Source organism: Indicator indicator, unplaced genomic scaffold (genome assembly GCF_027791375.1).
Source record: "Indicator indicator isolate 239-I01 unplaced genomic scaffold, UM_Iind_1.1 iindUn_scaffold_224, whole genome shotgun sequence".
NCBI lineage: Eukaryota > Metazoa > Chordata > Aves > Piciformes > Indicatoridae > Indicator > Indicator indicator.
Genome location: NW_026539297.1, coordinates 9,435 through 33,418, shown reverse-complemented (window position 1 = coordinate 33,418; position 23,984 = coordinate 9,435). Strand labels below are relative to the sequence as shown.

Below are 23,984 nucleotides of genomic sequence, written 5' to 3'. Positions count from 1 at the left end.
GGGTCCTCTGACCCCCACCAAGGGGTCCACTGACCACCACCAAGGGGGTCCACTGACCACCACCAAGGGGTCCACTGACCACCAAGGGGGTCCATTGACCACCACCAAGGGGTCCACTGACCACCACCAAGGGGTCCTCTGACCCCCACCAACAGTCCGCTGACCCCCACCGAGGTGCTGGACCTCCACCCAACCGCACTACCCCCAGCCCTCTGAGCTGCATCCTTCAACCCCCTGGAGGCCAAGCGGAAGAGGCTGAGTCCTCTCCGTCCTCCTTCCTCCCGGCCCTGCTGCCCCACCCTCCTCCTCCTCCTCCTGCTCACCTTGCCATCCAGGTTGGCCACGCTGCAGTTGCACTCCGTGGCTCCGTAGAACTCTCCGATCTGCTGGATCCGGAACCTCCTGGTGAAGTCCTCCCAGATGGTCGGCCTGAGGCCGTTGCCCACGGCCAGGCGGACGCAGTGCAGGCTCTCGGAGGCCTTCACAGGCTGGTTGAGGAGGTACCTGCAGATTTCCCCGATATACTGAACTATCTGGAGCAGCAAAGACAGAGAGCAGGCCTCAGCCTCCAGGGCCACCGCCGGACACCTCCCACCAGCCCCACCGGAAGCTCACCAGGCCTCAAGGAGACCTCACCGAAGGAGAGAGAGCTTGGGAGAGGTCCGGCAGCCAGGAAGCTTGGAAGGAGGAAGGATTTGGGGGTCATGAAGTGGTTCCTGAACTTTGGTACCCACCAGGGAGGTCAGGAGGAAGGTTTGGGGTCATGAAGTGGTTCCTGACGTTTGGAATCCACCAGAGAAGGTCAGGAGGAAGGTTTGGGGTCATGAAGTGGTTCCTGATCTTTGGAATCCACCAGAGAAGGTCAGGAGGAAGGTTTGGGGTCATGAAGTGGTTCCTGATCTTTGGAATCCACCAGAGAAGGTCAGGAGGAAGGTTTGGGGTCATGAAGTGGTTCCTGATCTTTGGTACCCACCAGAGAAGGTCAGGAGGAAGGTTTGGGGTCATGAAGTGGTTCCTGACGTTTGGAATCCACCAGAGAAGGTCAGGAGGAAGGTTTGGGGTCATGAAGTGGTTCCTGACGTTTGGTAACCACCAGAGGAGGTCAGGAGGAAGGTTTGGGGTCATGAAGTGGTTCCTGACGTTTGGTAACCACCAGAGAAGGTCAGGAGGAAGGTTTGGGGTCATGAAGTGGTTCCTGACGTTTGGTAACCACCAGAGGAGGTCAGGAGGAAGGTTTGGGGTCATGAAGTGGTTCCTGACGTTTGGAATCCACCAGGGAGGTCAGGAGGAAGGTTTGGGGTCATGAAGTGGTTCCTGAACTTTGGAATCCACCAGAGAAGGTCAGGAGGAAGGTTTGGGGTCATGAAGTGGTTCCTGATCTTTGGAATCCACCAGGGAAGGTCAGGAGGAAGGTTTGGGGTCATGAAGTGGTTCCTGAACTTTGGAATCCACCAGAGAAGGTCAGGAGGAAGGTTTGGGGTCATGAAGTGGTTCCTGACATTTGGTAACCACCAGAGAAGGTCAGGAGGAAGGTTTGGGGTCATGAAGTGGTTCCTGACGTTTGGAATCCACCAGAGAAGGTCAGGAGGAAGGTTTGGGGTCATGAAGTGGTTCCTGATCTTTGGTACCCACCAGAGAAGGTCAGGAGGAAGGTTTGGGGTCATGAAGTGGTTCCTGACGTTTGGTAACCACCAGAGGAGGTCAGGAGGAAGGTTTGGGGTCATGAAGTGGTTCCTGAACTTTGGAATCCACCAGGGAAGGTCAGGAGGAAGGTTTGGGGTCATGAAGTGGTTCCTGACGTTTGGAATCCACCAGGGAGGTCAGGAGGAAGGTTTGGGGTCATGAAGTGGTTCCTGAACTTTGGAATCCACCAGAGAAGGTCAGGAGGAAGGTTTGGGGTCATGAAGTGGTTCCTGATCTTTGGTACCCACCAGAGAAGGTCAGGAGGAAGGTTTGGGGTCATGAAGTGGTTCCTGAACTTTGGAATCCACCAGAGAAGGTCAGGAGGAAGGTTTGGGGTCATGAAGTGGTTCCTGACGTTTGGTAACCACCAGAGGAGGTCAGGAGGAAGGTTTGGGGTCATGAAGTGGTTCCTGAACTTTGGAATCCACCAGAGAAGGTCAGGAGGAAGGTTTGGGGTCATGAAGTGGTTCCTGACTTTGGTAACCACCAGAGGAGGTCAGGAGGAAGGTTTGGGGTCATGAAGTGGTTCCTGAACTTTGGTAACCACCAGAGAAGGTCAGGAGGAAGGTTTGGGGTCATGAAGTGGTTCCTGACTTTGGAATCCACCAGAGAAGGTCAGGAGGAAGGTTTGGGGTCATGAAGTGGTTCCTGCCCTTTGGTAACCACCAGAGAAGGTCAGGAGGAAGGTTTGGGGTCATGAAGTGGTTCCTGATCTTTGGAATCCACCAGAGAAGGTCAGGAGGAAGGTTTGGGGTCATGAAGTGGTTCCTGATCTTTGGAATCCACCAGGGAAGGTCAGGAGGAAGGTTTGGGGTCATGAAGTGGTTCCTGAACTTTGGAATCCACCAGAGAAGGTCAGGAGGAAGGTTTGGGGTCATGAAGTGGTTCCTGATCTTTGGTAACCACCAGAGAAGGTCAGGAGGAAGGTTTGGGGTCATGAAGTGGTTCCTGATCTTTGGAATCCACCAGGGAAGGTCAGGAGGAAGGTTTGAGGTCCTGAAGTGGTTCCTGATCTTTGGAATCCACCAGGGAAGGTCAAGATGAAGGTTTGGGGTCATGAAGTGGTTCCTGAACTTTGGAATCCACCAGAGAAGGTCAGGAGGAAGGTTTGGGGTCATGAAGTGGTTCCTGATCTTTGGAATCCACCAGAGAAGGTCAGGAGGAAGGTTTGGGGTCATGAAGTGGTTCCTGACTTTGGAATCCACCAGAGAAGGTCAGGAGGAATGTTTGGGGTCATGAAGTGGTTCCTGAACTTTGGAATCCACCAGAGAAGGTCAGGAGGAAGGTTTGGGGTCATGAAGTGGTTCCTGCCCTTTGGTAACCACCAGGGAAGGTCAGGAGGAAGGTTTGGGGTCATGAAGTGGTTCCTGAACTTTGGAATCCACCAGGGAAGGTCAGGAGGAAGGTTTGGGGTCATGAAGTGGTTCCTGAACTTTGGAATCCACCAGGGAAGGTCAGGAGGAAGGTTTGGGGTCATGAAGTGGTTCCTGATCTTTGGTAACCACCAGAGAAGGTCAGGAGGAAGGTTTGGGGTCATGAAGTGGTTCCTGAACTTTGGAATCCACCAGAGAAGGTCAGGAGGAAGGTTTGGGGTCATGAAGTGGTTCCTGAACTTTGGAATCCACCAGAGAAGGTCAGGAGGAAGGTTTGGGGTCATGAAGTGGTTCCTGACGTTTGGAATCCACCAGGGAGGTCAGGAGGAAGGTTTGAGGTCCTGAAGTGGTTCCTGATCTTTGGAACCCACCAGAGAAGGTCAGGAGGAAGGTTTGGGGTCATGAAGTGGTTCCTGATCTTTGGTACCCACCAGAGAAGGTCAGGAGGAAGGTTTGGGGTCATGAAGTGGTTCCTGACGTTTGGTAACCACCAGGGAAGGTCAGGAGGAAGGTTTGGGGTCATGAAGTGGTTCCTGATCTTTGGTACCCACCAGAGAAGGTCAGGAGGAAGGTTTGGGGTCATGAAGTGGTTCCTGATCTTTGGAATCCACCAGAGAAGGTCAGGAGGAAGGTTTGGGGTCATGAAGTGGTTCCTGATCTTTGGTACCCACCAGAGAAGGTCAGGAGGAAGGTTTGGGGTCATGAAGTGGTTCCTGACATTTGGTAACCACCAGAGAAGGTCAGGAGGAAGGTTTGGGGTCATGAAGTGGTTCCTGACGTTTGGAATCCACCAGAGGAAGGTCAGGAGGAAGGTTTGGGGTCATGAAGTGGTTCCTGATCTTTGGAATCCACCAGGGAGGTCGGGAGGAAGGTTTGGGGTCATGAAGTGGTTCCTGAACTTTGGTACCCACCAGAGAAGGTCAGGAGGAAGGTTTGGGGTCATGAAGTGGTTCCTGAACTTTGGTACCCACCAGAGAAGGTCAGGAGGAAGGTTTGGGGTCATGAAGTGGTTCCTGACTTTGGAATCCACCAGAGAAGGTCAGGAGGAAGGTTTGGGGTCATGAAGTGGTTCCTGAACTTTGGTACCCACCAGAGAAGGTCAGGAGGAAGGTTTGGGGTCATGAAGTGGTTCCTGAACTTTGGTAACCACCAGGGAAGGTCAGGAGGAAGGTTTGGGGTCATGAAGTGGTTCCTGACTTTGGAATCCACCAGAGAAGGTCAGGAGGAAGGTTTGGGGTCATGAAGTGGTTCCTGATCTTTGGTAACCACCAGAGAAGGTCAGGAGGAAGGTTTGGGGTCATGAAGTGGTTCCTGATCTTTGGAATCCACCAGGGAAGGTCAGGAGGAAGGTTTGGGGTCATGAAGTGGTTCCTGATCTTTGGAATCCACCAGGGAAGGTCAGGAGGAAGGTTTGGGGTCATGAAGTGGTTCCTGATCTTTGGAATCCACCAGAGGAGGTCAGGAGGAAGGTTTGGGGTCATGAAGTGGTTCCTGAACTTTGGTACCCACCAGAGAAGGTCAGGAGGAAGGTTTGGGGTCATGAAGTGGTTCCTGATCTTTGGAATCCACCAGGGAAGGTCAGGAGGAAGGTTTGGGGTCATGAAGTGGTTCCTGACGTTTGGAATCCACCAGAGAAGGTCAGGAGGAAGGTTTGGGGTCATGAAGTGGTTCCTGACGTTTGGAATCCACCAGAGAAGGTCAGGAGGAAGGTTTGGGGTCATGAAGTGGTTCCTGATCTTTGGTAACCACCAGAGAAGGTCAGGAGGAAGGTTTGGGGTCATGAAGTGGTTCCTGATCTTTGGAATCCACCAGGGAAGGTCAGGAGGAAGGTTTGGGGTCATGAAGTGGTTCCTGATCTTTGGAATCCACCAGAGAAGGTCAGGAGGAAGGTTTGGGGTCATGAAGTGGTTCCTGATCTTTGGAATCCACCAGAGAAGGTCAGGAGGAAGGTTTGGGGTCATGAAGTGGTTCCTGATCTTTGGAATCCACCAGAGAAGGTCAGGAGGAAGGTTTGGGGTCATGAAGTGGTTCCTGATCTTTGGTACCCACCAGAGAAGGTCAGGAGGAAGGTTTGGGGTCATGAAGTGGTTCCTGATCTTTGGTACCCACCAGAGAAGGTCAGGAAGAAGGATTTGGGGTCATGAAGTGGTTCCTGACGTTTGGTAACCACCAGGGAAGGTCAGGAGGAAGGTTTGGGGTCATGAAGTGGTTCCTGAACTTTGGAATCCACCAGAGAAGGTCAGGAGGAAGGTTTGGGGTCATGAAGTGGTTCTTGACGTTTGGAATCCACCAGAGAAGGTCAGGAGGAAGGTTTGGGGTCATGAAGTGGTTCCTGATCTTTGGTACCCACCAGAGAAGGTCAGGAGGAAGGTTTGGGGTCATGAAGTGGTTCCTGATCTTTGGAATCCACCAGAGAAGGTCAGGAGGAAGGTTTGGGGTCATGAAGTGGTTCCTGATCTTTGGAATCCACCAGAGAAGGTCAGGAGGAAGGTTTGGGGTCATGAAGTGGTTCCTGAACTTTGGTAACCACCAGAGAAGGTCAGGAGGAAGGTTTGGGGTCATGAAGTGGTTCCTGACATTGGAATCCACCAGAGAAGGTCAGGAGGAAGGTTTGGGGTCATGAAGTGGTTCCTGAACTTTGGTACCCACCAGGGAAGGTCAGGAGGAAGGTTTGGGGTCATGAAGTGGTTCCTGACGTTTGGAATCCACCAGAGAAGGTCAGGAGGAAGGTTTGGGGTCATGAAGTGGTTCCTGAACTTTGGTACCCACCAGGGAGGTCAGGAGGAAGGTTTGGGGTCATGAAGTGGTTCCTGATGTTTGGAATCCACCAGGGAGGTCAGGAGGAAGGTTTGGGGTCATGAAGTGGTTCCTGAACTTTGGTACCCACCAGGGAGGTCAGGAGGAAGGTTTGGGGTCATGAAGTGGTTCCTGACGTTTGGAATCCACCAGAGAAGGTCAGGAGGAAGGTTTGGGGTCATGAAGTGGTTCCTGATCTTTGGTACCCACCAGAGAAGGTCAGGAGGAAGGTTTGGGGTCATGAAGTGGTTCCTGATCTTTGGTACCCACCAGAGAAGGTCAGGAGGAAGGTTTGGGGTCATGAAGTGGTTCCTGATCTTTGGAATCCACCAGGGAAGGTCAGGAGGAAGGTTTGGGGTCATGAAGTGGTTCCTGATCTTTGGAATCCACCAGGGAAGGTCAGGAGGAAGGTTTGGGGTCATGAAGTGGTTCCTGAACTTTGGAATCCACCAGAGAAGGTCAGGAGGAAGGTTTGGGGTCATGAAGTGGTTCCTGCCCTCTGGAATCCACCAGGGAAGGTCAGGAGGAAGGTTTGGGGTCATGAAGTGGTTCCTGACGTTTGGGGGCATGAAGTGGTTCCTGCCCTCTGGAATCCACCAGAGAAGGTCAGGAGGAAGGTTTGGGGTCATGAAGTGGTTCCTGATCTTTGGAATCCACCAGGGAAGGTCAGGAGGAAGGTTTGGGGTCATGAAGTGGTTCCTGAACTTTGGAATCCACCAGGGAGGTCAGGAGGAAGGTTTGGGGTCATGAAGTGGTTCCTGCCCTTTGGTAACCACCAGGGAAGGTCAGGAGGAAGGTTTGGGGTCATGAAGTGGTTCCTGAACTTTGGAATCCACCAGGGAAGGTCAGGAGGAAGGTTTGGGGTCCTGAAGTGGTTCCTGCCCTTTGGTAACCACCAGGGAAGGTCAGGAGGAAGGTTTGGGGTCATGAAGTGGTTCCTGCCCTTTGGTAACCACCAGGGAAGGTCAGGAGGAAGGTTTGGGGTCATGAAGTGGTTCCTGACGTTTGGTAACCACCAGAGAAGGTCAGGAGGAAGGTTTGGGGTCATGAAGTGGTTCCTGATCTTTGGAATCCACCAGGGAAGGTCAGGAGGAAGGTTTGAGGTCCTGAAGTGGTTCCTGATCTTTGGAACCCACCAGAGAAGGTCAGGAGGAAGGTTTGGGGTCATGAAGTGGTTCCTGACATTTGGTACCCACCAGAGAAGGTCAGGAGGAAGGTTTGGGGTCATGAAGTGGTTCCTGAACTTTGGTACCCACCAGAGAAGGTCAGGAGGAAGGTTTGGGGTCATGAAGTGGTTCCTGATCTTTGGAATCCACCAGAGAAGGTCAGGAGGAAGGTTTGGGGTCATGAAGTGGTTCCTGAACTTTGGAATCCACCAGAGAAGGTCAGGAGGAAGGTTTGGGGTCCTGAAGTGGTTCCTGAACTTTGGAATCCACCAGGGAAGGTCAGGAGGAAGGTTTGGGGTCATGAAGTGGTTCCTGAACTTTGGTACCCACCAGAGAAGGTCAGGAGGAAGGTTTGGGGTCATGAAGTGGTTCCTGAACTTTGGTACCCACCAGGGAGGTCAGGAGGAAGGTTTGGGGTCATGAAGTGGTTCCTGATCTTTGGTACCCACCAGAGAAGGTCAGGAGGAAGGTTTGGGGTCATGAAGTGGTTCCTGATCTTTGGAATCCACCAGGGAGGTCAGGAGGAAGGTTTGGGGTCATGAAGTGGTTCCTGAACTTTGGTACCCACCAGAGAAGGTCAGGAGGAAGGTTTGGGGTCATGAAGTGGTTCCTGATCTTTGGAATCCACCAGGGAGGTCAGGAGGAAGGTTTGGGGTCATGAAGTGGTTCCTGAACTTTGGTACCCACCAGAGAAGGTCAGGAGGAAGGTTTGGGGTCATGAAGTGGTTCCTGAACTTTGGTACCCACCAGAGAAGGTCAGGAGACCTCACAAAAGGAGATAGTTTGGGAGAGTTCCAGCAAACATGAGGGTTGAGAAGGTCAAGATGAAGGTTTTGGGTCAAAAGGTGGAGGTGAAGTGGTTCCTGATCTTTGGAATCTCCATGACCTCCAAGCTCTTCTCCAACCCAACCCCTTCCATGGCTCCATGACCTCCAAGCTCTGCTCCAACCTATTCCATGACCTCCAAGCTCTTCTCCAACCCATTCCATGATCTCCAAACTCTTCTCCAACCCATTCCATGACCTCCAAGCTCTTCTCCAACCCAACCCCTTCCATGGCTCCAGGACCTCCAAGCTCTTCTCCAACCCAACCCCTTCCATGGCTCCATGACCTAAAGCTCTTCTCCAACCAAACCCATTCCATGGCTCCATGACCTCCAAGCTCTTCTCCAATCTAGTCCATGACCTCCAAGCTCTTCTCCAACCCAACCCCTTCCATGGCTCCATGACCTCCAAGCTCTTCTCCAACCCAGCCCCTTCCATGGCTCCATGACCTCCAAGCTCTTCTCCAACCCAACCCATTCCATGGCTCCATGACCTCCAAGCCCTTCTCCAACCCAACCCATTCCATGGCTCCATGACCTCCAAGCTCTTCTCCAACCCAACCCATTCCATGGCTCCATGACCTCCAAGCTCTTCTCCAACCCAACCCATTCCATGGCTCCATGACCTCCCAGCCCTTCTCCAACCCAACCCCTTCCATGGCTCCATGACCTCCAAGCTCTTCTCCAACCCAACCCCTTCCATGGCTCCATGACCTCCAAGCTCTTCTCCAACCCAACCCATTCCATGGCTCCATGACCTCCAAGCTCTTCTCCAACAGAACCCATTCCATGGCTCCATGACCTCCAAGCTCTTCTCCAACCCAACCCATTCCATGGCTCCATGACCTCCAAGCTCTTCTCCAACCCAACCCATTCCATGGCTCCATGACCTCCAAGCTCTTCTCCAACCCAACCCATTCCATGGCTCCATGACCTCCAAGCTCTTCTCCAATCTAGTCCATGACCTCCAAGCTCTTCTCCAACCCAACCCCTTCCATGGCTCCATGACCTCCCAGCCCTTCTCCAACCCAACCCCTTCCATGGCTCCATGACCTCCCAGCCCTTCTCCAACCCAACCCATTCCATGGCTCCATGACCTCCAAGCTCTTCTCCAACCCAACCCCTTCCATGGCTCCATGACCTCCAAGCTCTTCTCCAACCCAACCCATTCCATGGCTCCATGACCTCCAAGCTCTTCTCCAACCCAACCCCTTCCATGGCTCCATGACCTCCAAGCTCTTCTCCAACCCAACCCCTTCCATGGCTCCATGACCTCCAAGCTCTTCTCCAACCCAACCCATTCCATGGCTCCATGACCTCCAAGCTCTTCTCCAACCCCTTCCAAGTCTCCATGACCTCCAAGCTCTTCTCCAACCCTTTCCATGTCCCTGTGACCTCCAAGCTCTTCTCCAACCCAACCCCTTCCATGGCTCCATGACCTCCAAGCTCTTCTCCAACCCATTCCATGGCTCCATGACCTCCAAGCTCTTCTCCAACCCATTCCATGACCTCCCAGCTCTTCTCCAACAGAACCCATTCCATGGCTCCACAACCTCCAAGCTCTTCTCCAACCCAACCCCTTCCATGGCTCCATGACCTCCAAGCTCTTCTCCAACCCAACCCCTTCCATGGCTCCATGACCTCCAAGCTCTTCTCCAACCCAACCCTTCCATGGCTCCATGACCTCCAAGCCCTTCTCCAACCCAACCCATTCCATGGCTCCATGACCTCCAAGCTCCTTCTCCAACCCAACCCATTCCATGGCTCCATGACCTCCAAGCTCTTCTCCAACCCAACCCATTCCATGGCTCCATGACCTCCAAGCTCCTTCTCCAACCCAACCCATTCCATGGCTCCATGACCTCCAAGCTCTTCTCCAACCCAACCCATTCCATGGCTCCATGACCTCCCAGCCCTTCTCCAACCCAACCCATTCCATGGCTCCATGACCTCCAAGCCCTTCTCCAACCCAACCCCTTCCGTGGCTCCATGACCTCCCAGCCCTTCTCCAACCCTGCCCTTCCCTGGCTGCAGGAGGGGTCAGGAGCCCGTGGAGGGTCCCCATGCTGCCCTCACCGTGCATCTGTACTTGGTGCAGTCGTCCCAGAAGCGAGAGGCTGAGAACTTCTTCCGGATGACCACAGTGAGGCCATGGATCAGGCACTGCCCAACTCCCATGATGTTCCCTGCAGAAGAAGGGTGAGGCCAAGCTGGGGGTGGTGGCACTCTGGGGAGGACATCAGAGGGGGGAGAGGATGAGGAGAGGATGAGGACAGGAAGAAGAGTGGAGGAGGAGGGGAGAAGAACAAGAGGAGGAGGAGGCCGAGGAGGGGGAGACCAAGAGAAGATGGAGGATGAGGCCAAAGAAGACACCAAGGAGGAGACCAGAATAAAACCAAGGAGAACAGGAGGAGGAAACCAAGAGTAGGACCAAGAATAGAGGAGACCAAGATGGAGACGAGGAGGAGACCAAGGGGAGGACGAGGAGGAGACCAAGGGGAGGACGAGGAGGAGGCCAGGAGAAGGACAAGGAGGAGGAGACCAAGAGGAGGACAAGGAGGAAAAAGAAGAGGAGGGAGAGGACAGGGAGGAGGGAGATGGGGAGGAGGGGGAGGAGGGAGACGGGGAGGAGGGGGAGGAGGGAGACGGGGAGGAGGGGGAGGAGGGAGACGGGGAGGAGGACGAGGAGGAGGGGGGAGGACAAGGAGGAGACGAGGAGGAGGGGGAGGACAAGGAGGAGGGGGAGGACAAGGAGGAGGGGGAGGACAAGGAGGAGGGGGAGGACAAGGAGGAGACGAGGAGGAGGGGGAGGACAAGGAGGAGACGAGGAGGAGGGGGAGGAGGGAGACGAGGAGGAGGAGGAGGAGGGAGACGAGGAGGAGGAGGAGGACGGAGACGAGGAGGAGGACGGAGACGAGGAGGAGGAGGAGGATGGAGATGAGGAGGAGGAGGAGGATGGAGACGAGGAGGAGGAGGAGGATGGAGACGAGGAGGAGGAGGAGGACAAGGAAGAGGAGGAAGGCAGGAGAAGGCCAAGGGGAGAACGAGGAGAAGCCCAGGGAGGAAGGCAGGAGAAGGCCAAGGGGAGAACGAGGAGAAGCCCAGGGAGGAAGGCAGGAGAGGCCGAAGGAGGCGCTGGAGCAGGAGGACACCAACCTGCAGAGTGGTAGAGGGGGAGGCAGTTGTAGAGGACATCCTCTGGCCGCATCCTGTAGGCATAGTAACCGAAGGCAGCGATCCGATAGTACCTGAGGAGGTGCCCAGAAGGTGGCTCAAGGGCTGGAGGTTGTCTCACCCCCAAGGGTGCCCCAAGAGAGCCCCACCAAGAGGTCCTCACCTGCTGTGGACCACGATGGCAGCTTTGGGCATCCCTGTGGTTCCTGAGGTGTAGATGTAGAAGAGTCGATCTAGGACGGAAAGGGAGGTCAGGAGGTGCTCAGCTGGCTGAGGAACCTCAACAGGAGGTGGTGGTGAGGTGGAGATGGTGACAGAGAAGCTCTGCTTGGTCCTAGTGAGGTCACAGCTGGAGAACTGGGACCAGCTGTGGGTTCCTCAGCTCCAGAGAGGCCCAGGAGCTCCTGGAGAGACTCCAGCAGAGGTTGAGAAGATGCTGAGGGGACCTCTTTGGATGCCACTGGGGCTGGAGAAGAGCAACCTGAGAGGAGATCTTCTCCATGCTGAGCCATCTAAAGCATTGGGGGCATGAGGATGGGGCTGGGACCTTCTCAGTGGTCACCAGGGAGAGGCCAAGGGGCACCAAGTGGGAGCCAGGAGGTTCCCTCAGCAGCACCTGGTTGGCTTGGAGGGCTTCAACCCTCCAAGAAAGGTTTCAACCTATCTCTGGAGGTATCTGTGGACCTCAAGCCTTCAGATGGTCCAGCACGGAGAAGGTCTCGTCTCAGGCTGCTCTTCTCCAGGCTCCACAGCTCCAGCACCAACCCAGAACCTCATCCCTGGTGGAGCTGAGATGTTCTTGAGGACAAAATCCAACTGGAGACCACCAGCACCTCCTCTACCCTCTCCTGGACCTCAATCTTCATCCTCACCACTGGGAAGGAAAGTGTTAGGAGGGGATGGGGACAAGGTGACACCAAAGACCAAGCAGATCCTTCACAGAGCAGGTCTTGGCTGAACATCTCCATCTCCCTACAGGTCCATGGATCATGGATGGTCTTTGAGAAGACACCAAACTCCTTCCTCCAGGTCCTACATCCAGCTGGAAGAGCCAAGAAGGAGACCCAGACCTGCTGGCTCCAAGACCTGCTTTGGTTCTTCCTCTTCTACCCCATTCCTGAGCTCAAACTTGGTGGCCTCCATCCCTTCATCTCCTTCTGATGTGGTCTCCTCCTCATTTGGATGTGATCTTCTCCAGTTTCCACCCATCCCACCTGGAGGAAGCCAAACCACCTCTGGAATTTACCATCCAAGCCTTTCCCTGGGATCTGCGTCGGGGCTGAGGTGGAGGTGGACCTCAGGAGAGGGTCAAGATGTTTGGTGTCTGGAGGAACCTCAGCTGGGTGGAAGTCACCAGAGCAGAACTTGACCATGTTCTTCCCCAGCATCCCATTGACTTCAGAGATGGCTGCAAGACAAAGAGGAGAACTTGGCCACCAAGGCAAGATGGAGGACCCTTGGCCACCAAGGAAAGGTGGTGGAGGACCCTTGGCCACCAAGGAAAGGTGGTGGAGGACCCTTGGCCACCAAGGAAAGGTGGTGGAGGACCCTTGGCCACCAAGGAAAGGTGGTGGAGGACCCTTGGCCACCTCTGCCCACCCAAGCAAGGTCAACCCAACCCTTCCTGACCAACCCAAGCAAGGTCAACCCAACCCTTCCTGACCAACCCAAGCAAGGTCAACCCAACCCTTCCTGACCAACCCAAGCAAGGTCAATTCAACCCTTCCTGACCAACCCAAGCAAGGTCAACCCAACCCTTCCTGACCAACCCAAGCAAGGTCAACCCAACCCTTCCTCAGCCACCCAACGAAGACCACCTCAACCTTCCTTGAACCACCTTTGGCCAACCCAAGGAAGGTCTCACCTGAGGCCAACTCCCCTCCGAAGACCACAGCCTTGGCCCCCGAGGTGGCCACGCAGTAAACCAAGGAGTCCAAGCGCAGGTTGAAGTTGATCAAAGCTGCTTCAATGCCAACCTTGGCCATGCCCAACCAGAGGCCAACGAACTCCGGGCGACTCTCCATGAAGATGGCGACGACGTCCCCCAGGCGGAAGCCTTGCTGGTAGAAGAAGTTGGCCACGGAGTTGGAGTATTCCTCCAGCCTCCTGAAGGTCCACTGCTCGCCAGTGCCTTCGTAGATGAAGGCCACCTTCTCGGGGTGCCTGTGGACAACCTCCTGGAAGATCTTGGGGATGGTGTTCTTGGCCTTTTGGTGCCTCCTCAGCTGGTACTTGACTCGGAGCAGCACCGAGAGGCCACTGGAGGGGGAGAGAGAGAGGAGGGAGAGCTTCAGGGTCGTCATCGTCATCAGCGCCACCACCACCATCACCATCACCACACCACCATCATCATCACCACACCACCATCATCACCACCACACCACCATCATCACCACCACACCACCATCATCATCACCACACCACCATCATCATCACCACACCACCATCATCACCACCACACCACCATCATCACCACCACACCACCATCATCATCACCACACCACCACCATCACCACCACACCACCATCACCATCACCACACCACCATCACCATCACCACACCACCATCATCATCACCACACCATCATCACCACACCACCATCATCACCACCACGCCACCATCATCACCACCACGCCACCACCATCACCACCACGCCACCATCATCACCACCACGCCACCATCACCACCACACCACCATCACCACCACGCCACCATCATCACCACCATCACCACCACACCACCATCACCACCCCGCCACCATCATCACCACCCCACCATCATCATCGCCACCACCACCATCATCATCACCACACCACCATCATCACCACACCACCATCATCATCACCACACCACCACCATCACCACCACACCACCACCATCATCACCACACCACCACCATCACCACACCACCACCATCACCACCACACCACCACCATCACCACACCACCACCATCATCACCACACCACCACCATCATCACCACACCACCACCATCATCACCACACCACCACCATCATCACCACCACACCACCATCATCACCACCACACCACCATCATCACCACACCACCACCATCATCACCACACCACCACCATCATCACCACACCACCACCATCACCATCACCCCACCACCATCACCACCACACCACCATCATCACCACCACACCACCATCATCACCACCACACCATCATCATCACCACACCACCATCATCATCACCACACCACCATCATCATCACCACACCACCATCACCACACCACCATCATCACCACCACACCACCATCATCACCACCACACCACCATCATCACCACACCACCATCATCACCACCACACCACCATCATCACCACCACACCACCACCATCACCACACCACCATCACCACACCACCATCATCACCACCACACCACCATCATCACCACCACACCACCATCACCACCACGCCACCATCATCACCACCACGCCACCATCATCACCACCACGCCACCATCATCACCACCATCATCACCACCACACCACCATCACCACCACGCCACCATCATCACCACCACGCCACCATCATCATCACCACCACGCCACCATCATCACCACCATCATCACCACCACCATCATCACCACCACACCACCACCATCACCATCACCACACCACCATCACCACCACCATCATCACCACCACCATCATCATCACGCCACCATCATCATCACGCCACCATCACCATCACCACGCCACCATCATCATCACGCCGCCACCATCATCATCATCATCACGCCGCCACCATCATCATCATCATCACGCCGCCACCATCATCATCATCATCACGCCGCCACCATCATCATCATCATCACGCCGCCACCATCATCATCATCATCACGCCGCCACCATCATCATCATCACCACGCCACCATCATCACCACCACGCCACCATCATCACCACACCACCATCATCATCACCACACCACCATCATCATCACCACACCACCATCATCATCACCACACCACCATCATCACCACCACACCACCATCATCACCACACCACCATCATCATCACCACACCACCATCATCACCACCACACCACCATCATCACCACACCACCATCATCATCACCACACCACCATCATCATCACCACACCACCATCATCACCACCACACCACCATCATCACCATACCACCATCATCACCACACCACCATCATCACCACACCACCACCATCACCACACCACCACCATCACCATCACCACCACCATCATCACCATCACCACACCACCACCATCATCACCACACCATCATCATCACCACGCCACCATCATCATCACCACACCACCATCATCATCACCACACCATCATCATCACCACACCACCATCATCATCACCACGCCACCATCATCACCACACCACCATCATCACCACACCATCATCATCACCACCCCACCATCATCATCACCACCCCACCATCACCATCACCACACCACCATCACCATCACCACACCACCATCATCATCACCACACCACCATCACCATCACCACACCACCATCACCATCACCACACCACCATCATCATCACCACACCACCATCATCATCACCACCCCACCATCATCATCACCACCCCACCATCACCATCACCACACCACCATCACCATCACCACACCACCATCATCATCATCACACCACCATCATCATCATCACGCCACCATCATCACCACACCACCATCATCATCACCACACCATCATCATCACCACACCACCATCATCATCACCACCCCACCATCATCATCACCACCCCACCATCACCATCACCACACCACCATCACCATCACCACACCACCATCACCATCACCACACCACCATCACCATCACCACACCACCATCATCATCACCACACCACCATCACCATCACCACACCACCATCACCATCACCACACCACCATCATCATCACGCCACCACCACCATCATGAAAGGGTTTGAAGCTCTCCAGAAGGACCTGGCCAGGCTGGAGCCATGGGGTGAGGTCAAGGGGATGAGGAGCACCAAGGCTGGGCCCTGCCCTTGGCTGCCACCAAGCCCCCAGGGAGGCTCCAGGCTGGAAAGTGCCAGGTGGGAAAGGACCCGGGGGGGATTGGAGCAGAACCAGCAGGGACCAGGTGGCCAAGGAGGCCACCAGCAGCCTGGCCTGGAGCAGGAGGAGCAGGGCAGGGATGGTCCCCATGGGCTGGGGGCACTGGGGAGGTGCTGGGGTCAGGTGTGGGGCCCTGAGCCCAGGGAGGGCAGGGAGGGGCTGGAGAGTGGCCAGGGAAGGGCAAAGGAAGGTGGGGAAGGGTCTGGAGGAGTTGTGAGGAGCAGCTGAGGGCCCTGGGGGGGTTGAGGCTGCAGCAGAGGAGGCTGAGGGGAGACCCTCAAGAAGGGGACAGGATCCTTACGGAGGGGGCAGGATCCCTATGGAAGGGAATAGGATCCCCACGGAGGGGGCAGGATCCCTCTTGGAGGTGGCAGGATCCCTCTTGGAAGGGGCAGGATCCTTATTGGAGGGGGCAGGACCCCTCTTGGAAGGGGCAGGATCCCTCTTGGAAGGGGCAGGATCCCTCTTGGAAGGGGCAGGACCCCTCTTGGAAGGGGCAGGATCCCTCTTGGAAGGGGCAGGACCCCTCTTGGAAGGGGCAGGATCCCTCTTGGAAGGGGCAGGACCCCTCTTGGAAGGGGCAGGATCCCTCTTGGAAGGGGCAGGACCCCTCTTGGAAGGGGCAGGATCCCTCTTGGAAGGGGCAGGACCCCTCTTGGAAGGGGCAGGATCCCTCTTGGAAGGGGCAGGATCCCTCTTGGAGGGGGCAGGATCTCTGTGGAGGGGGCAGGACCCCTCTTGGAAGGGGCAGGATCCCTCTTGGAAGGGGCAGGATCCCTCTCGGAGGGGGCAGGACCCCTCTTGGAGGGGGCAGGATCCCTCTCGGAAGGGGCAGGATCCCTCTTGGAGGGGGCAGGATCCCTCTTGGAAGGGGCAGGATCCTTATTGGAGGGGGCAGGATCCCTCTTGGAGGGGGCAGGACCCCTCTCGGAGGGGGCAGGATCCCTCTTGGAGGGGGCAGGACCCCTCTTGGAGGGGGCAGGATCCCTCTTGGAAGGGGCAGGATCCCTCTTGGAGGGGGCAGTGGTGGAGCAGAAGGCCCCAGGGGTCTGGCTGCAGGCCGAAGCTGTTGGCAGGGAGCAGCTGGAGCCAGGCCCTCTCCATGCCCCTGCTCCAACTGCTGCCAAACTGGGAACAGAGAAGGCTTTTCATGGAGCTTCCTGGGCACTTGAAGGGCACCATTCTGCCCACTTGATTCCCTGCCATGATTCCTGGGGGATCCACAAAGGAAACAGCTCCTCCAGAAAGGATTCACTGCCGGCCCCTGCTGCCAAATCCCATGGGATAAAGGCTCAGCCCCAGCCACGGGGGAAACAGGGGCTGGAAGAGCCTGGGGGCTGGGGGAGCTTGGGGGGCCTGGAAGAGCTTGGGGGGCCTGGAAGAGCTTGGGGGGGATGGAGGAGTCTGGGGGAGCTTGGGGGGGGCTGGAGGAGTCTGGGGGGGGATGGAGGAGCTTGGGGGGGGATGGAGGAGCTTGGGGGGGGATGGAGGAGCTTGGGGGGGATGGAGGAGTCTGGGGGGGATGGAGGAGCTTGGGGGGGATGGAGGAGCTTGGGGGGGATGGAGGAGCTTGGGGGGGGATGGAGGAGTCTGGGGGGGGATGGAGGAGTCTGGGGGGGGATGGAGGAGTCTGGGGGGGGGGCTGGAGGAGTCTGGGGGGGGGGCTGGAGGAGTCTGGGGGGGGGGCTGGAGGAGCCTGGGGGTAAAGGAGGTGAGATCCTGGCGGGGTGGAGGGGGTGGGATCCTGGGAAACTGAGGTGGGATTCTGTGAGAGCTGCTGCAGGCATCACCGCAGGGATCTAGGTGAGGCTGGGTGGGATCTGCTCTCTCTCTCGCTGGGATCTACTCTCTGACCCAGCTGGATCTCCCTTTTAAGGCAGATCTACTCTCTCTTGAAAGGGGAACCACCCTGGATCACCTCTGGATCGTCTTCAGAAGGGATCTACCCTCATTTTTAAGTAGGATCCACTCTCCTCAAACCAGGATCTACCCTCTCTGGAGGGAGCCCGGGGAGGAGGAGAGACAGAAGTGGCCCAGGGGTCGCTGAAGGGACCCCGGGGGAAAACGAAAGGCCTCAGGGTGCGGCTGACGAGGAGCCGGGGGAAGGCTGAAGGGGAGCCGGGGGAAGGCCGGAGGGAGCCTGGGGCAGGCCGGAGGGAGCCGAGGGCAGGCCGGAGGGAGCCGGTTCAGCACTCACAAGAGGTCTCTCGGCGCCGTCCTGACGAGCAGCCGCAGCAGTCTCCATCCTCCGCCGCCCAGGCAGACACCGAAGGTCGCGGCCAAACTCCAGGGCCAGGGAGCACCGAGGAGCCGCAGCAACCCCAGGGAACCCAGGCAGGCGGCGCAGAGCCCCGCCGGGTGCATGCTGCGGGCCAGCCGCGGGGCTCCGGGAGGCTCCGGGAGGCGGCTCCGAAGCCTCCTCCCCCAGCCCCGGCCGCTCCCGTCCCGCCTCAGCCGAGGCCGCCTCAGCCGAGGCCCCGCCCCGAATGCGATAGGGGCGGGGCGAAAGGGCGAGAAAGGATCCCATTGGTTGGGGGCGAAGATGCTGGTGTAGCATTGGATGAGGCGGAGTGACGTAGGGAACGCCCGCCGTGCGTCATGCGTCATCACTGAGGGGCGGGGCGAACGGCAGCTCCGCCCCTGCCCGGTGCTGGTTTGGCTGCGGCTGGGACGGGTCCGGAGCAGGCTGGGGGGGACCGGCAGGGGGTCTGGAAAGGGCACAGCCGGCACCCTACAGCCCTGAGACCCCCAAAACTGGGACCCCTAAGTCAAGAACCCCCCAAAACCGAGACCACACAGCCCCGGGATCCGCAGAACCGGGAGCCCACAGCCCCGGGCCATGCAAAAGCAGGACCCCACGGCCCTGGGACCCCCGAAACCGGGACTCCCCAAAACCAGGACCCCAAACCCAGGGTCCCATAGCCCTAAGACCCCCAAAATCAGAACCCCAAAGCCCCAGGACCCCCAAAACTGGGACCTCGCAGCCCTGAGACCCCCAAAACCAGGACACCACAGCCACAACCCCAGGACCCCCCAAACCAGGTCCCTCTGGTTGAAGACCTCTAAAACTGGGACCCCACAACCCCAGGACCCCCCAAACCAGGTCCCTCTGGTTGAAGACCTCTAAAACTGCGACCCCACAACCCCAGGACCCCAAACCCAGAACCCCACAGCCCCAGGACCCCCAAACCTGGGGTCACCCATCCTGGAACTGACGCAGCCAAGCCCTGCCCCCTCCCCCCTCCCCCAGCTGGTGACCTGTGACTGGCACCACCCCCACCCTGCCCTCCCCTTGATCCGATTAGGGAGGCTCCAGGAAATCCAGGATCATCCCAAGCCAGCAACGGGGCCAGGAAGCCAGAGGGAGAACCCTTGTGGGGGCTTCCCACCACCACAGAGGTCTTCTCCGTCCAACCATCTCCATCAGCCTCATCCATCCAACCATCTTCATCCATCCAACCATCTCCATCAGCCTCATCCATCCAACCATCTCCATCCATCCAACCATCTCCATCAGCCTCATCCATCCAACCATCTTCATCCATCCAACCATCTCCATCAGCCTCATCCATCCAACCATCTCCATCAGCTCCATCCATCCAACCATCTCCATCAGCTCCATCCATCCAACCATCTCCATCAGCCTCATCCATCCAACCATCTTCATCCATCCAACCATCTCCATCAGCCTCATCCATCCAACCATCTTCATCCATCCAACCATCTCCATCAGCCTCATCCATCCAACCATCTCCATCAGCTCCATCCATCCAACCATCTTCATCCATCCAACCATCTCCATCAGCCTCATCCATCCAACCATCTCCATCAGCTCCATCCATCCAACCATCTCCATCAACCTCATCCATCCAACCATCTCCATCAGCCTCATCCATCCAACCATCTTCATCCATCCAACCATCTCTATCAGCTTCATTCCATCCATGGCCTCCCTCTTCACCGGGAAGCTGCTGATGGCCAACCGGGAGCAGGATGAGGTGGAAACGGAACGGGAGCTGGGGCTGGCCCTGGACAACAAGGTCCTGCTGCTCTACTTTGCCTCTGGCCAATGTCCAAGGTGCCAGAGCTTCTCCTTGCTCCTCAAGGACTTCTTCTTGAGGCTGACTGATGAGTTCTATGTGGAAAGGGCTTCCCAGCTGGTCCTGGTCTACGTCTCCCAGGATGAGACGGAGGAGCAGCAGAGGGAGTTCCTCCGGCGCATGCCCAGGCGCTGGTTGGCTTTGCCCTTTGGGGACAGCTTCAAGAGGTAGGTTCTGGAGGAGGGGACAGCACCAGGGGACCTCCAAGCTCGTGGTTGGGGATGGTTGGGGTCAGTCTCCAAGAGGTTTCCATCCTTTGATCCCAAGTTTGGGTCTTCTCCAAGTGATTTCCATCCTTTGATCCCAAGTTTGGGTCTTCTCCCAGAGGTTTCCATCCTTTGATCCTCCATAGAGGGGTTGGTGGGGTGGGAAAAGTGGTTGTGGAGGAGGGGACAGCACCTGGGGACCTCCAAGCTCATGGCTGGGGATGGTTGGGGTCAGTCTCCAAGAGGTTTCCATCCTTTGGTCCCAAGGATGAGGAGGATGAAGGTTGAGGATGAGTGGTAAGGAGGATGAGTGATGAGGAGAAGGATGAGGAGGAGGAGGATGAGAAAGAGGATGAGGAGGAAGAGGAGGATGATGATGATGACAGTGATGATGAGGAAGAGGAGTAGGAGGAGAAGGAGGATGATAATGAAGATGAGGGGGATGAGGACAAGAATGAGGAGGAGGAGGATGAAGAGGAGAGGAGGAGTAGAATGAGGAGGAGGAGGAGGAGGAAGAGAAGGAAGAGAAAGAGGAGTAGAAAGATGAGGAGGAGGAGAGGAGGAGGAGGAGGATGGGAAAGAGGAGGAAGAGGAAGAGGAGGAGGAGTGATGAGAAGGATGATGATGAGGATGGTGATGGTAATGATGATGATGATGAAGATGATGATAATTATCATGATGATGATGAGGATGGTGATGGTAATGATGATAACGATGAGGATGAATGATGATGATGATGATGGTGATGCTGAAGATGCTGCTGAGGATGAGTGATGATGATGCTGATGAAGGTGCTGCTGCTGTTGATGATGATGATGCTGATGAAGATGCTGCTGAGGATGAGTGATGATGATGATGGTGATGATGATGATGATGCTGATGCTGATAATGAAGATGCTGCTGCTGTTGATGATGATGATGATGCTGATGATGATGCTGAAGATGCTGCTGCTGTTGATGATGATGCTGTTGATGATGATGATGATGCTGATGATGATGCTGAAGATGCTGCTGCTGTTGATGATGATGATGATGCTGCTGAGGATGCTGAAGATGCTGCTGAGGATGCTGAAGATGCTGCTGCTGTTGATGATGATGATGCTGAAGATGCTGATGATGCTGAGGATGCTGCTGCTGTTGATGATGCTGAGGATGGTGATGATGATGCTGAGGATGCTGAGGATGATGCTGAGGATGCCGCTGCTGTTGATGATGATGATGATGATGATGCTGCTGATGCTGAAGATGCTGCTGCTGTTGATGATGATGCTGATGATGATGCTGCTGAGGATGCTGCTGCTGTTGATGATGCTGCTGATGATGCTGAGGATGCTGATGCTGATGCTGATGATGATGCTGTTGATGATGCTGGGGATGCTGATGATGATGCTGACGCTGATGCTGAGGATGCTGATGATGATGCTGAGGATGATGCTGAAGATGCTGCTGCTGTTGATGATGCTGATGCTGAGGATGCTGATGATGATGCTGACGCTGATGCTGAGGATGCTGATGATGATGCTGAGGATGATGCTGAGGATGATGCTGAGGATGATGCTGCTGCTGAGGATGCTGAGGATGCTGATGATGATGCTGAGGATGCCGCTGCTGTTGATGATGATGATGCTGATGATGCTGCTGCTGCTGAGGATGCTGCTGCTGTTGATGATGCTGCTGATGATGCTGAGGATGCTGATGATGATGCTGATGATGGTGCTGTTGATGATGCTGAGGATGATGCTGAGGATGCTGATGATGATGCTGAGGATGATGCTGAGGATGATGCTGAGGATGCTGATGATGATGCTGATGATGATGCTGAGGATGCTGATGATGATGCTGAGGATGATGCTGAGGATGATGCTGATGCTGAGGATGCTGATGATGATGCTGATGCTGATGCTGAGGATGCTGATGATGATGCTGAGGATGCTGATGATGATGCTGATGCTGATGCTGATGCTGCTGCTGCTGCTGCTGCTGCTGCTGCTGCTGAGGGTGCTGCTGCCGCCCCTGGCGCTGAGGGCCTGCGGCGGTGCCGGCAGGGAGCTGGAGCTGCGCTTCGCGGTGGGGGAGGTGCCGGCGGTGGTGGTGCTGACGCCCAGCGGGGAGGTGCTGGTGCCCAACGCGGTGCAGGAGATCCGGCGCCTGGGGCCGGCTGCCTTCGGCGCCTGGCGCGAGGCCGCGGAGCTGCTGGACAGGAACTTCAGGCTGGCAGAGGACTGGGAGGAGCGCGGCAGGAGGAGCATCACAGAGCCCCTCCGGCGCCTCAGGTACAAGCTGCGGAAGGAGCCCAGGAAGAAGAAGGCCTCCAAGGGCGAGGAAGAGGAAGAAGAGTCCCCATAGGGATCCAGAAGGTTGGAGATGTTGGGTGGCTCCCATGGAGACATCTCTTTGATGGTTGAGCTCCACCCAACGCCTCCAGAACCTTGGTGGCTTCCATGGAGACATCTCTTTGATGGTTGAGCTCCACCCAACACCTCCAGAACCTTGGTGGCTTCCATGGAGACATCTCTTTGATGGTTGAGCTCCACCCAACACCTCCAGAACCTTGGTGGCTTCCATGGAGACATCTCTTTGATGGTTGAGCTCCACCCAATGCCTCCAGAACCTTGGTGGCTTTGGGGGTTGATCTCCAGGCAGCACCTCCAGAACCTTGGTGGCTCCCTTGGGGACATCTCTTTGATGGTTGAGCTCCACCCAATGTCTCCAGAACCTTGGTGGCTCCCTTGGGGACATCTCTTTGATGGTTGAGCTCCACCCAACGTCTCCAGAACCTTGGTGGCTTTGGGGGTTGATCTCCAGGCAGCACCTCCAGAACCTTGGTGGCTCCCTTGGGGACATCTCTTTGATGGTTGAGCTCCACCCAACACCTCCAGAACCTTGGTGGCTTTGGGGGTTGATCTCCAGGCAGCACCTCCAGAACCTTGGTGGCTCCTTTGGGGACATCTCTTTGATGGTTGATCTTCACCCAACATCTCCAGCACCTTGGTGGCTCCCTTGGGGACATCTCTTTGATGGTTGATCCTCACCCAACACCTCCAGAACCTTGGAGATGTTCACCCAAACCTGGTTAGATCCCCCCCAGAGGTGACTTGAGGGCAGTCTAAGGTCCTCTGCTTCCACCCTGGAGAAGTGCCGAGTGGCAGGAGGACTTCCCAGCCCCAGCTCCTTGGCACCTGCTGTGGGCAAAGTCATCCCCAGTGCCAGCCTGGAGGGGTGGGAAGGGAGCTCTGGAGGTGCTGGGCCCAGGAAGTTCAGCTCCAGCAGGGTGCCAGGAGCCCAAGGGGCAGCTGGGGTTGGAAGCTCTCCCGAGAGGACTCCACAAAACCTCTCTGGGAAGCTGCTCCAGGGCTGGAACCCTCCAAGCCAAGAGGTTCACCAGCACCAGGTTACCACCAGCTCCAGGTCCTGGTGTCCATCAACTCCAGGTCCTGATGCCCATCAGCTCCAGGTTCTGGTGTCCATCAGCTCCAGGTCCTGGTGTCCATCAGCTCCAGGTCCTGGTGTCCATCAACTCCATGTCCTGATGCCCATCAGCTCCAGGTTC

The 23,984-nt window shown here is 56.2% G+C and overlaps 2 protein-coding genes across 2 annotated transcripts in view; one reads left to right on the top strand and one right to left on the bottom strand.

Annotated features, from left to right (window-relative positions):
• The window catches only part of SLC27A1 (solute carrier family 27 member 1), a 31,639-nt gene extending 13,147 nt beyond the window's left edge, over window positions 1-18,492 (bottom strand). The window contains exons 1-7 of the mRNA XM_054398980.1: window positions 18,326-18,492; window positions 12,880-13,274; window positions 12,262-12,423; window positions 11,179-11,248; window positions 10,998-11,089; window positions 9,918-10,027; window positions 324-533 (exon numbers count right to left, since the gene is read on the bottom strand). Coding sequence (XP_054254955.1) covers window positions 324-533; window positions 9,918-10,027; window positions 10,998-11,089; window positions 11,179-11,248; window positions 12,262-12,423; window positions 12,880-13,274; window positions 18,326-18,492 — 1,206 coding nt within the window. The remainder of the gene's footprint in view (window positions 1-323; window positions 534-9,917; window positions 10,028-10,997; window positions 11,090-11,178; window positions 11,249-12,261; window positions 12,424-12,879; window positions 13,275-18,325) is intronic.
• A 1,580-nt stretch (window positions 18,493-20,072) lies between these two features.
• On the top strand, window positions 20,073-22,780 carry NXNL1 (nucleoredoxin like 1). The gene is made up of 2 exons (XM_054398981.1): window positions 20,073-20,395; window positions 22,480-22,780. The coding sequence occupies exons 1-2, from the start codon at window positions 20,073-20,075 to the stop codon at window positions 22,778-22,780; spliced, it is 624 nt and encodes a 207-aa protein (XP_054254956.1).
• Window positions 22,781-23,984: the final 1,204 nt, after the last annotated feature.

What these genes read in the sequence shown, in the direction of transcription:
- NXNL1 (XM_054398981.1), top strand. Translation starts at nt 20,073, where the DNA reads ATGGCCTCCCTCTTCACCGGGAAGCTGCTGATGGCCAACCGGGAGCAG. An exon ending in TTTGGGGACAGCTTCAAGAG is followed by an intron (nt 20,396 to 22,479) that starts GTAGGTTCTGGA and finishes CGGTGCCGGCAG; the next exon opens with GGAGCTGGAGCTGCGCTTCG.